Here is a 13,461-nt window from a genome sequence, read left to right as displayed (position 1 = left end):
AGAACTCTCGAAGATTGTAGTAGAAAAGAACTGGGGGAAGGTGTTACAATCATAACAAAACATCCTGGAGACTTCTGAGAGGTGCTGGTGGGGAGTGACACTATTGTGGCATGTTTATATTGGGTCAAGACATACTGATACTAAAAGAGCACTACTTCTACTGATTACTACTTACTACTACTACTACTACTTATTATTACTACGTTATATATTATGCACAATAATAAATTAGATAAGATTTTTTTTTTTTTTAATGTTAGAGTATTAATATTATATAAAATGTTTTGTGGTTTAAAAATAAAATTCTATTATTACTATTTTTTTTTTTTTTTATTTGAGCTAAATGAGCTAAAAGCACAAACCCCACAGACAGAAAAAAAAGTGTAAACTTTTCCCCAATATATTCAAGTTATATTGTGCCCAATGTAACAATGTTATTGTAAAAGATTTTTCCATGTTGTAAATGACGATTATTCATTTACAAATAAATACTATTTCAGTCTTTCTACTTAAAAATTTCATGTTTACTTCAAATTCAATCTGTTACTTGCCATTTCTTTGTAATTATTCCTGATACTCACATCCAAGTAAGCAAGTTGGCAATATAACATTAATGTTCTACTGTTTAATAATCTACTGTTTGGGGTCAGTTAATGAATTAATTAATTAGTATTAATTATAATTTTTTTTAAATTAATTAGTTTTCAAAAAATGTATACTTTTCTTCAGAAAAGACACACTGAACTGATCAAAAGTGACATTGAAGACATTTATAATATTTACAAAAGATTTCTATTTTAAATAAACTGTGTTCTTTTGAAATGTATATTCATCAAATCTGCATATTAGAATGATTTCTAAAGGGTCACATGACACTGAAAACTAGAGTAATGGCCACTGAAAATGTAGCTTTGCCATCATCGTTATTAATTACATTTTAAAATTTATTCAAATAGAAAACTCTTATTTTAAGCTGTAATGATATGATTACATAATATGATTTTTCTGTATTTTTGATCAAATGATTACAGCCTCGGTGAGCGCAAAAGACTTCTTTCCAAAAAAATCTTACTGACCCCAAACATTTGAATGTTAGTGCATACTGTACGTAACACAATTTAATAGGAGCAAAATATATACAAATTTGCCACAATAAAATGGACACTCATTCACAAACAATGCACATTGCAATAATCTCAAAATGGCCAAATACTGGTTGACATGAAATTCAAACTAACACAAAGTTAATTTATAATAATGATTTAATAAATTATGGCCTCAAAACAAACAAAGGTGCAATAATAATATTCAAAAGACAGTTCTGACATGGCATTTGAAATCAGAAGCGCACTAGCATCTAACATCAAGCAATCATTTGGATGCTTCTAGGAAAAGGATCTCCTGAGAGAATGTATATGCGTGTATGAAACTCACTCGTCCCCACATGAAAGACTGACTGCATTTTAGCACATAAAAACATTCTGGCATCTGGATATATGTAAATGATGCACTGCTGATGCGAATCCCACTCTTGATTATCAGGAGCTGATGTACCAGCGTAAATCCGAGCATGTTACACAGTGAAAGACACTCCTACATTTACAGTACATGACACATTTGTGATCATAAGAGTTGTCTGAGAACTACAGTCGCACATCTGTTGTTTCCTAGAAACTGTGTTTGCTTGGAAATAAAACGTCAGGATTATTACTCCAGTGAGGAGAACTACGATAACACACACTTGTATAATGTATGAAAATTGCACATTTAAAAATATCCGAACAGCTCTGTTACGTAGAGTTTGAATCGCCAAGCGCTGCATCTAGGTCACTAAAGACTAGATCCTTTAAGAGGTAAAGAAAATAGCAGTTATAAACCATCTTTGCATATCAAAGGAGCGTAATTATTGCATGTTTCCAAAACAATGAACGACGTGATGTGACATCTGTCTTCAGTTCGATCCCAGAGCTGCCTGTAATGTAAGGGCTACAAAAGCACAATCAGTCCAATGTCCAAGAATCTGAACAGCTGTAGCCACATTCCCTCCAAACAGTCCAAGGAAATGTTTAGCACTGTGATCCGATGTACAGATGTGTGATTGTAGAAGTTGTGTTGGCGAATGTTTTCCTTGTTTGGCAGCAGGTGGCGCTCTCGGCACATGAGGATCTGGAGGACTACAGAAGCAGGTGATGGGGAGGGTAGAGATGAAGATCATCCCATTTTGCTCCTTACTGGAAAAGAGATCAACAATATGATCAATGTTTATAGCAGTTAAAAGTTAATTAGTGACAGTATAACTTTTATGTGTATATATATATATATATATATATAAAAAATATTTTAATATGGTTATATTATTTTATATTATCGTTTTATTTTTTATGCTTATTTATTTTATTACAAAAGTTGTTTTTTTAATTATTTTATTACTTTCACAATATATTTTTACATTTCATAATCTGATATTTGTAAATATTTATAATTTAATTAGTGCTGTAATTTGTAAATATTTATAATATCATATTACATTCTGAAAGATAATATTCATATTACAAATGTAATTTTTGATTTATTATTAAAACGTTTTTTTTTAATTAAAAGATGTAATACTGACTGACTAGCCTTATTCCTTACTTAACTTTCAAAATTTGATCTGATATTTTTAAAAATTTATAAAATTCAGAGATAAGGTTAGTCAGTCAATATTACAAGTTATAGGTAATTAAAATGAATAATAACAATCATAATAATAATAACAACATCAATAATAATAATAATAAACTTTTGTAATATACTGTAAATACTAACTTTGAATTTAATGTGATATTTATACATTATAATGATATATAAGAATTAAAATATAATAAAATAAAATATAAAAATTTTAATAAATACATACATGTTCATTATTATAATTTATAAATATTTATAAATATCAGATTAAATTCTGAAAGCTTTATTTATATATAAAAACAAGTAAGGGATAATGCAAGGTTAGTTGGTCAATATTACAAATGACAAAAACAGATAGTTTTATAACTGGTCCAGATCCAAAAGACCTTATGCAGGCTCATCAGATTTAATTTAATGTGAGTGAAAATAAGGCTCTGAGGGATAAAAGTACTGTGGATTATATTGTGTAGCTTGGTATTGATAATTAAGTCAATGACACACTGAAAATATCTTTGCAAAAAACATAGGACAGTATCTTCATTTTCTATATGACACTGACTAAGATGCAATCGACTAACTGTATTGCACAAACTCACAAAGTAGACATCCAGCACCGAGTCGTCATCTCTGTCTATGTCCATGGTGCTTTGCTCCGATGTCAGACAGATGGCACTGTCCTCCAATGTAAAAGTTGAGCAGGCACATCTGAAAGGAAACCACAGCAGCAGTGAATCAGAAGAACAGCACCAAGAAGCTCAAGGACAAATTAAGAGTCCTCAAAACATGACAGATGAATATTGAGCAAAGCTGGTGGCCTCATAAATGCCACTGAGGGAATATGTGTGGCCGTGTGTGAGGGAGACCAGAACAGAAAGCATTTCTCATCATTACCGTGACGTGTTTCAGATGAGCGCTGGCCATCTATATCCACTTTGGAATGTGCTTATGTTTTTATTGCCTGTAATAATCTCTTGAGTTATTGCTGCCATGGCAACCAGACCCTTGTTCACCTCATGAACATAAAGCACTTTGAGCATGTGACACTTTTCAGACGCTGAGGGTGTTCATTAACACAGGCTCACCCTGGACTTCATCAAACGCTTTGACTGCCTGAGGTCAGCCAGCTACTTTTTGAAAGAAATGAATACTTTAATTCGACGAGATCGCATTAAATTGATCAAAAGTGACAGTAAACACGTTCATAATGTAACTGAGATTTCCATTTCAAATAAATGCTGTTCTTTTGAACTTTCTATTCATTAAAGAATTTTCCATAAAATATATTATTATGATAATTAAAAATGTTTCTTGAGTAGCAAATCAGCATATCAGAATGATTTCTGACGGATCATATGGCACTGAAGACAAGAATAACGATGCAGAAAATTCAGCTTTGCATCACAGAAATAAATTACGTTTTAAAATGCATTCAAACAGAAAACAATAATTTTAAATGATAACAATATTTCACTTTTTATTACGGGTATCTGTATTTTTAATTGAATAAATGCAGCCTTGTTGAGCAAAATCTTTCATCTGCAACATTTTAAATCCCTAACATGAATAGTTATTAACCTATTATGTTATGACCTATAAGTCAACAAGATAGCATCTGACTAAGCTCTTTTAACTCAATAATCATTGTTCAAGCTGAGGAGCACCGAATGCCCCTTTTTGTGGTATTGGGTGTCATAAAACAACACCACTGTTATATTCGTCCTTAGCAAGCAGGTGAAATATTTATGAGGTCTTTTCACAGGAATTCCTCTTAAAACAGGTGTGTCAAAGGTGAGGAGATCAGTGAAAACCAAACACAAAGAATCCAGCAGCAGAACAAGTGTAGCATGACAGCACCTGGTCAGCTGCTCACGCCAGAGCAGGAAGTGTTACATTGTGGCATTGTTTGACTATATTCGAGTGACTTGGGAAGTTAAAGGAATAGTTCACACAAAAATCAAATATTTGTCATCATTTACTCAACCCTCCTGTTACTCCCAACTCTGTCTTCAATGGAACACAAAAGGATTTTGAAGTATTTGTTGCTCTTTTCCAAGCAATTACAATAAATCAAGGTTTTTAGGCTTCAAAAAGGACTACATAACTTGAAACTCAAATCAAATGACAAAAATCATGATATCTAGCTCTCTTTGGTGTGTATTTCCATGAGATAAGTAGCAAAGTTGTATTTGTGAAGGAATGAGTCTTTTCAACGTATCAAGTGAGTCAGTTAACAAAATGATTCATTAGTGATTTGAACTGATCTGGTTTGTCATTATTTACCCTCATGTTGTTCCTACCCATTTTACCTTCTTTCTTCAGTGAAACACAAAAGGATTTTAAGCGTCTTTTTCTCTTTTGAATGTAATTACAATAAGTGATTGTTTTTAGGCTTCAAAAAGGACTCAAACACACTATAAAAGTAGTCTATACAACGTAAAACTCAAATCATATCACAAAAATGATGATATCTAGTTTTCCTTGGCATGTATCTCCATGAGATAAGGTTGATTTTTTGAACTAGATCTTCAATGTATCAATTGAATCAGTTCAAAATCACTCTGAATGATTTATTGATGAATTGAACTGATCTGGTTTGTCATTATTTAATCAACCCTCATGTCATTCCTAACCTATTTCACTTTCTTTCTTCAGAGAAACACAAAAAGTTTTTGAAAATTTTCCACGATATAACAGTCAAATGAAGGTTTTTAGGCGTAAAAAAGGACTCCAGTGTACCATAAAAATAGTAAACAACATGAAACTGAAATCAAAGGACAAAAATAATGACATCTAGCTTTCTTTGGTGTCTTAATGAGAGAAATAGCATTTCTGGATTTGTGTAGGAATCATTCTTTCGAGTCAGATCTTGTCAATGAATCAACTGATTCAGTTCGCAAAAGTGCTCTGAATGATTTCTTTATGAATCGAAGTAATATGGTTCTTGAGTTCAACTCACTGTGGTCCACTCATCTCATAAAGTTCACAATCATATGATGCACAACACAAGTCATGTGGATATTTTTACGATACTTTTATGGTGCTTTTGCCGCCTTCTGAAGCCTGAAAGCCTTGGTCCCTATTCATTATGACTAAGTGGCTAAAAGAATTCTCCATTTGTGTTCCATGGAAAAAAGTCAAATGTGTTTGGTAAACGATGACTGAATTTTCATATTTTAGTTGAACCGCCTCTTTCGGTATCTCTGTGGCAGGAAGAGAAGTGGAGATGTGAGAAGGTAACAGGTGTGTGTCGGGTGTGTCGGGTGGATGGGTCTGAAGGTGTGTGAGATGTGAGGTGTCACCTTTCGTTCGTTTTGGCCTCCCGGTACCGATCTGTGACGTAAATAGAGGGCGGGGAGAGGGTGTGGCTCAAGGAAGAGGCTTCATAAGGGTAAGGAGTCTGAGGGACCAGGTCAGGACGGTTATGGGACCAGAACACTGTGGTATGAGATGGCAAAAACATCATATGAGGTGACTGGGAGGCAACATGTATTTTCTGATGAATAAATGTATAGTACATGACAATGTAACTAAACTACCATTTAAAAGTTTGGAGTCTGCAAAATATTATTGTTTTTGTGAGAAGTATTACTTGAAAATTTAAAATAACCATTTTCTATTTGAATATATTTAAAAATGTAATTTATCCTGGGATGTCAACGCTGAATTTTCAGCATCATTACTCCAGTTTTTAGTGTTACATGATCCTTCAGAAAATTATTCTAATATGCTGATTTGGTGCTTAAGAAGATTTATTAATATTCTTCTTATCAATGCAGACAACAGTGGTGCTTAATATTTTTTTAGAAACCGTGATACATTTTTTTCAGGATTCTTTGATGAATAAAGTTCAAAAGAATAGCATTTATTTCAAACATAAATCATTTGTATCAGTGTGAATGTCTTTACTGTCACTTTTGATGAATTTAATGCATCCTTGCTGAATAAAAGTATTAATTTCTTTTTAAAAACATAATGACCCCAAACTTTTGAATGGTAAGATATCACATTTTTTATTATAATTCATACCCAGCAGCAGCTCTGAGCTGATGACTAGTATAGCAGCGCAAAAAGTCAAAGCAAGGACATTGAGTAACTTCTGCCGCTGAGGTTTGTGTTCAGGTAGTAAATGCGAATTGAACGAGGAAGACATGACTGTCTGGGAAAAAATTACTGTCTCGGATGGCAGCTCATTTTTCAGGGGTTTTCCAAAAGATATTGCACGAAATAAAGCAGACACTTCCTGTTTGAGTATGTCAACAGCGACAGAACTGATGTTTGCAAGTAAATGTCACCATTTGTCTTTAGTGATGGAATAAGATGCAAATCAAGGGCTTTTCACACTGCACTTAACCCAGGGTATCTTTTTAACCCCAAACTAATGCCATTTTTAACCCTAGCTAATGTTGCTGACCTCATTAATATGCAAATAAGAACATTAAAGGGATATTTAAAAAATTACTAACCCTCCACTTGTTCCAAAACACTAAAGATATTTAAAGAATGCTTGTAACCAAACAGCTGATGGTAGTCATTGAGGCCCTATTTACAATAGTGCGTTTCTTCATTTTAAAACGGTGTTTTAACAATCCTCGTCTACACTGGCGTTTTTACTGTTTCAGAAACGATCTCCGTCCACACTACACAACCAGAGTCTGCAGTGTTTTCAAAAGTCTCCCTTTTCGAGGGTCAAAAACGCCGGAATAGTGTAAATGACAGGCGTAAACGTAGCAAAAGTTATGCATTTTAAAACGAAAATGCACTAGTGTAAACATAGCCTCACTTTCATAGTATTTTTTTCCATAATATGGAAGTCAATGGCTACCGTCAACTTTGGTCAGTATAACAAACATTCTTCAAAACAACTTCTTTTGTGTTCAACAGAAGAAACTCACAGAACAGAAATTCTTACAAGTTTGGAACAAGTGGAGGGTGATTAAATGATGACAGAATTTACATTTTTGGGTGAACTATCTCTTTAACCCCGGGTTTACAGATGTACAATGTGAAAACTTGAAACTTAAACTAATCCAGAGTAAAATATGAAATATGATTAATTAATTAAGTTAATCCAGAGTTAAAAATGTCTCTCAGATAATATTTTCACATGCGAAAAGCCCTCTAGCCCTATGAACAGTTTTCATCTAGTCAGTGCCACCCACCTTGTCCATCCAGACTAGCAAGACTACGGGCTCCTCCAAGTCTGTCTGTCCTCTCCTCGGCCTTTTCCTCCTTCTGTGAGGACAGCACCTCTTGAGAAGAGCACTTCAGTGCTGATATGGAGTTCCGCGCCCTCTTGTTCGGGGAGAAACGATTTGCTGGATGTGCGACAAAGAGACTAATTATGGACACTGTCCTAAATGAACTGAAAATATGATGATGTAACTCTCCCCTAACTGTTACCTGGCAGCAGACAATTAGACCGTGAAATGAAATCTTGGTCTGCTGTCTAACTTTATTAGAAAGGATAAAAATAAATCTGCATTCTGCTATTTTAATTTGGCTTATAAAAATCTGATTACCAGGGTGAATTACAGTTCCTGACTTCTTGTTAGGTTGTAGAAAGAGGAAGGAGAAGTTCTGCTGTTGTAATGTTGTTTCAAAATATTCTTAGTAATGTAATTAAAGTTGAAAAATAATGACGTTCGAGCAAGAATATTGATGCAACTTCTGTTCTTATGTTTTGTCACTGACAGGAAGTTTTATATATGGTCATTATCTTTTTCCAACTATTTATTAGATTAATTCAAATTATAATTCCACTGCTTGCAATGCACTTCTTTGACCCGATTTTAATGTAGAGGACAGAATATCAAAGAAAATAACCCAGAACATCGTAGTACTGTGGCAGTGACTTTGCATATTTTCATTTAGTTTGATATAATTCTTCTTTTTCATATCCACAGATATATGCAATTAAATGTACAGACTTAAATTAAACTATTTCCTAATTATTAAAAAATTGGTAACATTTACCAATAAGGTTTATTTTTTAACATTAACTAACAATGAACAATATTTCATAAGTCTTCTACATTTACTAAGTTGCATCTGTTAAAATGATTTTATGCACTATTAACATCAACAAAAAATTAACAACTGTATTTGTATTGTTTTTAAGAATTTACAACTGTTTTTCACATTAACAAAGGTAAATAAGTGTTGTAGAAATATATTGCTCATAGCTTATGTTAACAAATTAGACCTTTTTGTGCAGTGTTATCACATTTCTTAAAATATTAATTTTGCAGATGCAAGTTGTACTATTCTAATGTTTAACATTCAAAATGTATTCCATTGTGATTATGTAATACTCGCATAATGAATTAATTTGCTCGTGTTGTTGACTTACGCTGAATCTTTCTGAATACTCTGGAGCTCATGAACTTGAGAAATCTGTTTGCATAGAAACTCGGTCTGTGCACAGACACCGTATCCTAGGAGAAAGAGAATACAAGACAATTAAACCAGGAAGCGTCTTTAATCCCCCAGCGGTATGAATAGTCTATTCATAAACGAAGAGAGCAGAATGACATATAGACTTACACCATCATAGACGAGTGCCTTCCAGGAGTGCTCCAGCTTCTTAATGAATCTTGGTGGGAAATGAGAGCGAGAGATCTCGTCAGGGATGAGGGAGTTCATTTAAAGACGGTGCATTGAGCTAATATGCTGTAAGCTAGTGTGTAACATGACATTTGGGCTCTTGGGTTTGTTGTAATCTGACACCAGGCGTACCTGTAAGACTGCAAGATGTCGATAATGCCTAGAAAAATAAGTAGTTTCTCATCCCTGTGTGTTTTTGCAGGAATGCCTCCCATTCTGTGTAAAAGGGAACATTGTATTTAAATTATATTATGTTATTAGTGACCGGGAAATAAACATATCAAGGTCAAGACAAGCCATTTCACCCAAAAATTTACAAAAAAAAATAAATAATTCTAAGCTTTCATCTTATAAACATATATATCGAATAATTCTCTAATATACAACCCGAATTCCGGAAATGTTGGGACGTTTTTTAAATTTGAATAAAATGAAAACTAAAAGACTTTCAAATCACATGAGCCAATATTTTATTCACAATAGAACATAGAGAACATAACAAATGTTTAAATGGAAAATTTCACACTTTTATCCACTAAATGAGCTCATTTCAAATTTGACGCCTGCTACAGGTCTCAAAAAAGTTGACATGGGGGCAACAAAGTTCTGAAAAAGCAAGAAATTTTGAAAAGATTCAGCTGGGAGAACATCTAGCAACTAATTAATTTAATTGACATCAGGTCAACTAAATTGTGACAACAATGACAACATGATTAGCAATAAAAGGGATGTCTTAGAGAGGCAGAGTCTCTAAGAAGTAAAGATGGGCAGAGGCTCTCCAATCTGTGAAAGAGTGCATAAAAACATTGTGGAATACTTTGCAATTTGACATTGAGGAATGTTGTTTTTAAAGGCTTTGCAAATCTCATCATCTACAGTGCATAACATCATCAAAAGTTTCAGAGAAACTGGACAAATCTCTGTGCATAAGGGACAAGGCCGAATACCTTTGCTGAATGCCCGTGGTCTTCAGGCTCTCAGACGACACTGCATCACTCATCGGCATGATTCTGTCATTGACATTACTAAATGGGCCCAGGAATACTTCCAGAAACCACTGTCGGTAAACACAATCCGCCGTGCCATCTGCAGATGCCAACTAAAGCTCTATCATGCAAAAAGGAAGCTGTATGTGAACATGGTCCAGAAGAGCCATCGTGTCCTGTGGGCCAAGGCTCATTTAAAATGGATTGTTTCAAAGTGGAAAAGTGTTTTATGGTCTATCTACAAGTCCAAATTTGACATTCTTGTTGGAAATCAAGGACACCGTGTCCTCCGGGCTAAAGAGGAGGGAGACCTTCCAGCATGTTATCAGCATTCAGTTCAAAAGCCAGCATCTCTGATGGTATGGGGGTGCAAAGTGCATACGCTATGGGCAGCTTGCATGTTTTGGAGGGCACTATGAATGCTGAAAGGTATAAAGTAAAGTGAAAGTGAAAGTGAAAGTGACATGACATGTGGCCAAGTATGGTAACCCATACTCGGAATTAGTGCTCTGCATTTAACCCATCCTAAGTGCACACACACAGCAGTGAACACACACACACACCCAGAGCAGTGGGCAGCCATTTATGCTGCGGTGCCCGGGGCGCAGTTGGGGGTTCGGTGCCTTGCTCAAGGGCACCTCAGTCGTGGTATTGAGGGTGGGAGAGAGTGCTGGACATTTACTCCCCCCACCTACAATCCCTGCCGGACCTGAAACACGAACCTGCAACCTTTGGGTTATGAGTCCGACTCTCTAACCGACACGACTTCCCCCGACTTTCACAACTTCCATAAAGGTTTTAGAGCAACATATGCTCCCCTCCAGACGACGTGTATTTCAGCAGGACAATGCAAAACCACATACTGCAGCTATTACAACAGCATGGCTTCCTAGTAGAAGAGTCCGGGTGCTGAATTGGTGCATCATTAAACGAAAAATATGTGAAAGATGACCACGAACTCTTCAGCAGTTGGAAACCTATATCAGGCAAGAATGGGACCAAATTCCAACACCAAAACTCCAGAAACTCATAACCTTGATGCGCAGACACCTTCAAACTCTTCTGAAAAGAAGAAGAGATGCTACAGCATGGTAAACATGCCCCTGTCCCAACTATTTTGAGACCTGTAGCAGGCATCAAATTTGAAATGAGCATTTTGTGCATAAAATTTTAAAAATTACTCAGTTTAAACATTTGTTATGTTATCTATGTTCTATTGTGAATAAAATATTGGCTCATGTGATTTGAAAGTCTTTTAGTTTTCATTTTATTCAAATTTAAAAAACATCCCAACATTCGGGTTGTAAATTGCTTTAAGAAAAAAATAATAAAGAATTTTAGAATTAATATTGATATATGAATAAATAATATATATGAATAATAATGAATATAAATGCACATTTTCTCGAATAAAGTATTTCAACTTAATTTTTTTATTTTGATTTTGGGGTCAAATATGACATTTGGGGTAAAATATGTTTTTTTTTTGTTTGTTTGTTTTTTTTGTAGTGAAAGTCACAGGGCCTAAATACAAAACTTTTTTTTTTTTTTACCAAAACATTAAAAACACACACAATTTTTTTTTTATAATAATAATAATAATAATATTATTATTATATATACATATATGCAACCAATGTGCATTAATCTGTGTATATAACAACACACACATTTGGAATATATACAAACAGGATAAACACTGGTTTTAATGTCAGGGACTCACGTGTCATCGGTAGTCAAAGCCTCGGCTGCCTTGCCGTCTCCCTGAATAGACTCCATGGCGGTGGAGTAAAGAACTTTCTGTCCCACGGTCCTCTTCCCGTCTACAATGTTGACGTCTCCTTCTCTGTGATTTTGGTCCAGAACGTGCACTCCCAACAGCAGACTGTAGTCCATGATCTTAAAACTCTCCAGAACCTGTGTGACATACAACACAACATTTAACTCACCATGAATCTCACACACAATATTACAAGAACCACAGCCAAAATCCTCCTGATTAATGTACCTTGTCTTTGGCCACAGTGCTGTTGCTGTTTTTTTTTCTCTTTGTCAAGATCGTAACCCTCATTCTGCAAAACTCTTGTTTGCTAAGTTAATGTTTAAGGATACCACACAAATATCTATATAGGTTTTATTTTCTCATTAGGTTTTATTTTCTCATTAGGTTTTATTTTCTCATTAGGTTTTATTTTCTCATTAGGTTTTATTTTCTCATTAGGTTTTATTTTCTCATTAGGTTTTATTATTGTTTGTGCACTTGACATTTCAAAAATAAAATGTATTTTTATTGCACATATATAATATGTTAGCAGTGCCTGTATTTAATAGGCATTTAATCTAAACATTTTTAAAGACTCTTTTCTCTTACACAAATCTTCCTATAAACTTACAAGAACCAACTTTTCAAGAAGTTTCTATGTAATAAATATATTACACAATGATTATTTGCATTCAAAAATCCATGTTCATACAGAGTGTCTACTCTTTAAGGGCAGCTTGTTGGGGAAAAAGTAATAATAATAATAACATTTTATTAGTGTGTGTGTGTGTATATATATATATAAACTGAATCTTTCTTGAGGGGCGATAAATGTCAGGCAAATGTAAGGCATTTGCTCTCACAAGACTAAAATCAAACCTAAATATTGGTTTAGTTTTGAATATTAAAAAAATAAAGTGCCATAATTACCACAGACACTGAGGATGACATCCTCATGCAAAACAACAATATATAGATACAGATATGTGCCAAGAAATATTAAAAAAACACTCTTCTTCTTGTAAGCGGAAAGAAGTTGTGTCATTATTTTTCATGTGTCAGATACGGTGTAATGAAAGTGTTCTTTATTGTCAAAATCAGGTCATTAAAATGAATGCTTACTCATTTCTGTTCAGCTCAGAGAAGACATTTAAATCAAGAGTGAAGATAAATGGCGGCGACGTGCTCTATGCATTATCGAAATCCCATAAGTGCTTGGAGACGAGTCACATAGAAACCGATTAAAGGCTTGTTCTTGATTCTTATAGATTTGGTTCTATTGTGCTCTGCAGTTGAAGCCCAGGGTGTGTTGCTTACTCAGGAGAAACTTTCTGCTTAGTGTTCATTTCAGTTTCTGCACAGGACGTAGCCAGAAGAAAAAGCTAACAATAAAATCTTACAGCACTCGTGGGAAAGTGTTTGGACTGCAGTTTGTGT

The 13,461-nt window shown here is 34.4% G+C and overlaps 1 protein-coding gene across 2 annotated transcripts in view; it reads right to left on the bottom strand.

Moving 5' to 3' along the window:
• Positions 1-1,099: 1,099 nt before the first annotated feature.
• Positions 1,100-13,461, bottom strand: part of pip5k1bb (phosphatidylinositol-4-phosphate 5-kinase, type I, beta b) — a 43,503-nt gene continuing 31,141 nt past the window's right edge. Inside the window, exons 8-15 of one of the 2 annotated variants that reach the window (XM_058785441.1) lie at positions 11,986-12,179; positions 9,409-9,492; positions 9,217-9,265; positions 9,023-9,107; positions 7,833-7,988; positions 5,973-6,108; positions 3,270-3,378; positions 1,102-2,231 (exon numbers count right to left, since the gene is read on the bottom strand). In XM_058785441.1, coding sequence (XP_058641424.1) covers positions 2,229-2,231; positions 3,270-3,378; positions 5,973-6,108; positions 7,833-7,988; positions 9,023-9,107; positions 9,217-9,265; positions 9,409-9,492; positions 11,986-12,179 — 816 coding nt within the window. In that variant the 3' untranslated portion in view covers positions 1,102-2,228. Of the gene's footprint in view, positions 2,232-3,269; positions 3,379-5,972; positions 6,109-7,832; positions 7,989-9,022; positions 9,108-9,216; positions 9,266-9,408; positions 9,493-11,985; positions 12,180-13,461 lie in introns of both variants that reach the window. The other variant, XR_009272603.1, reaches the window with a different exon arrangement.

This window comes from Onychostoma macrolepis, chromosome 08 (assembly GCF_012432095.1).
Source record: "Onychostoma macrolepis isolate SWU-2019 chromosome 08, ASM1243209v1, whole genome shotgun sequence".
NCBI classification, from domain to species: Eukaryota; Metazoa; Chordata; class Actinopteri; order Cypriniformes; family Cyprinidae; genus Onychostoma; species Onychostoma macrolepis.
Note: the sequence above shows the minus strand (reverse complement) of the source record. Positions and strands in the feature narration are given on the sequence as shown.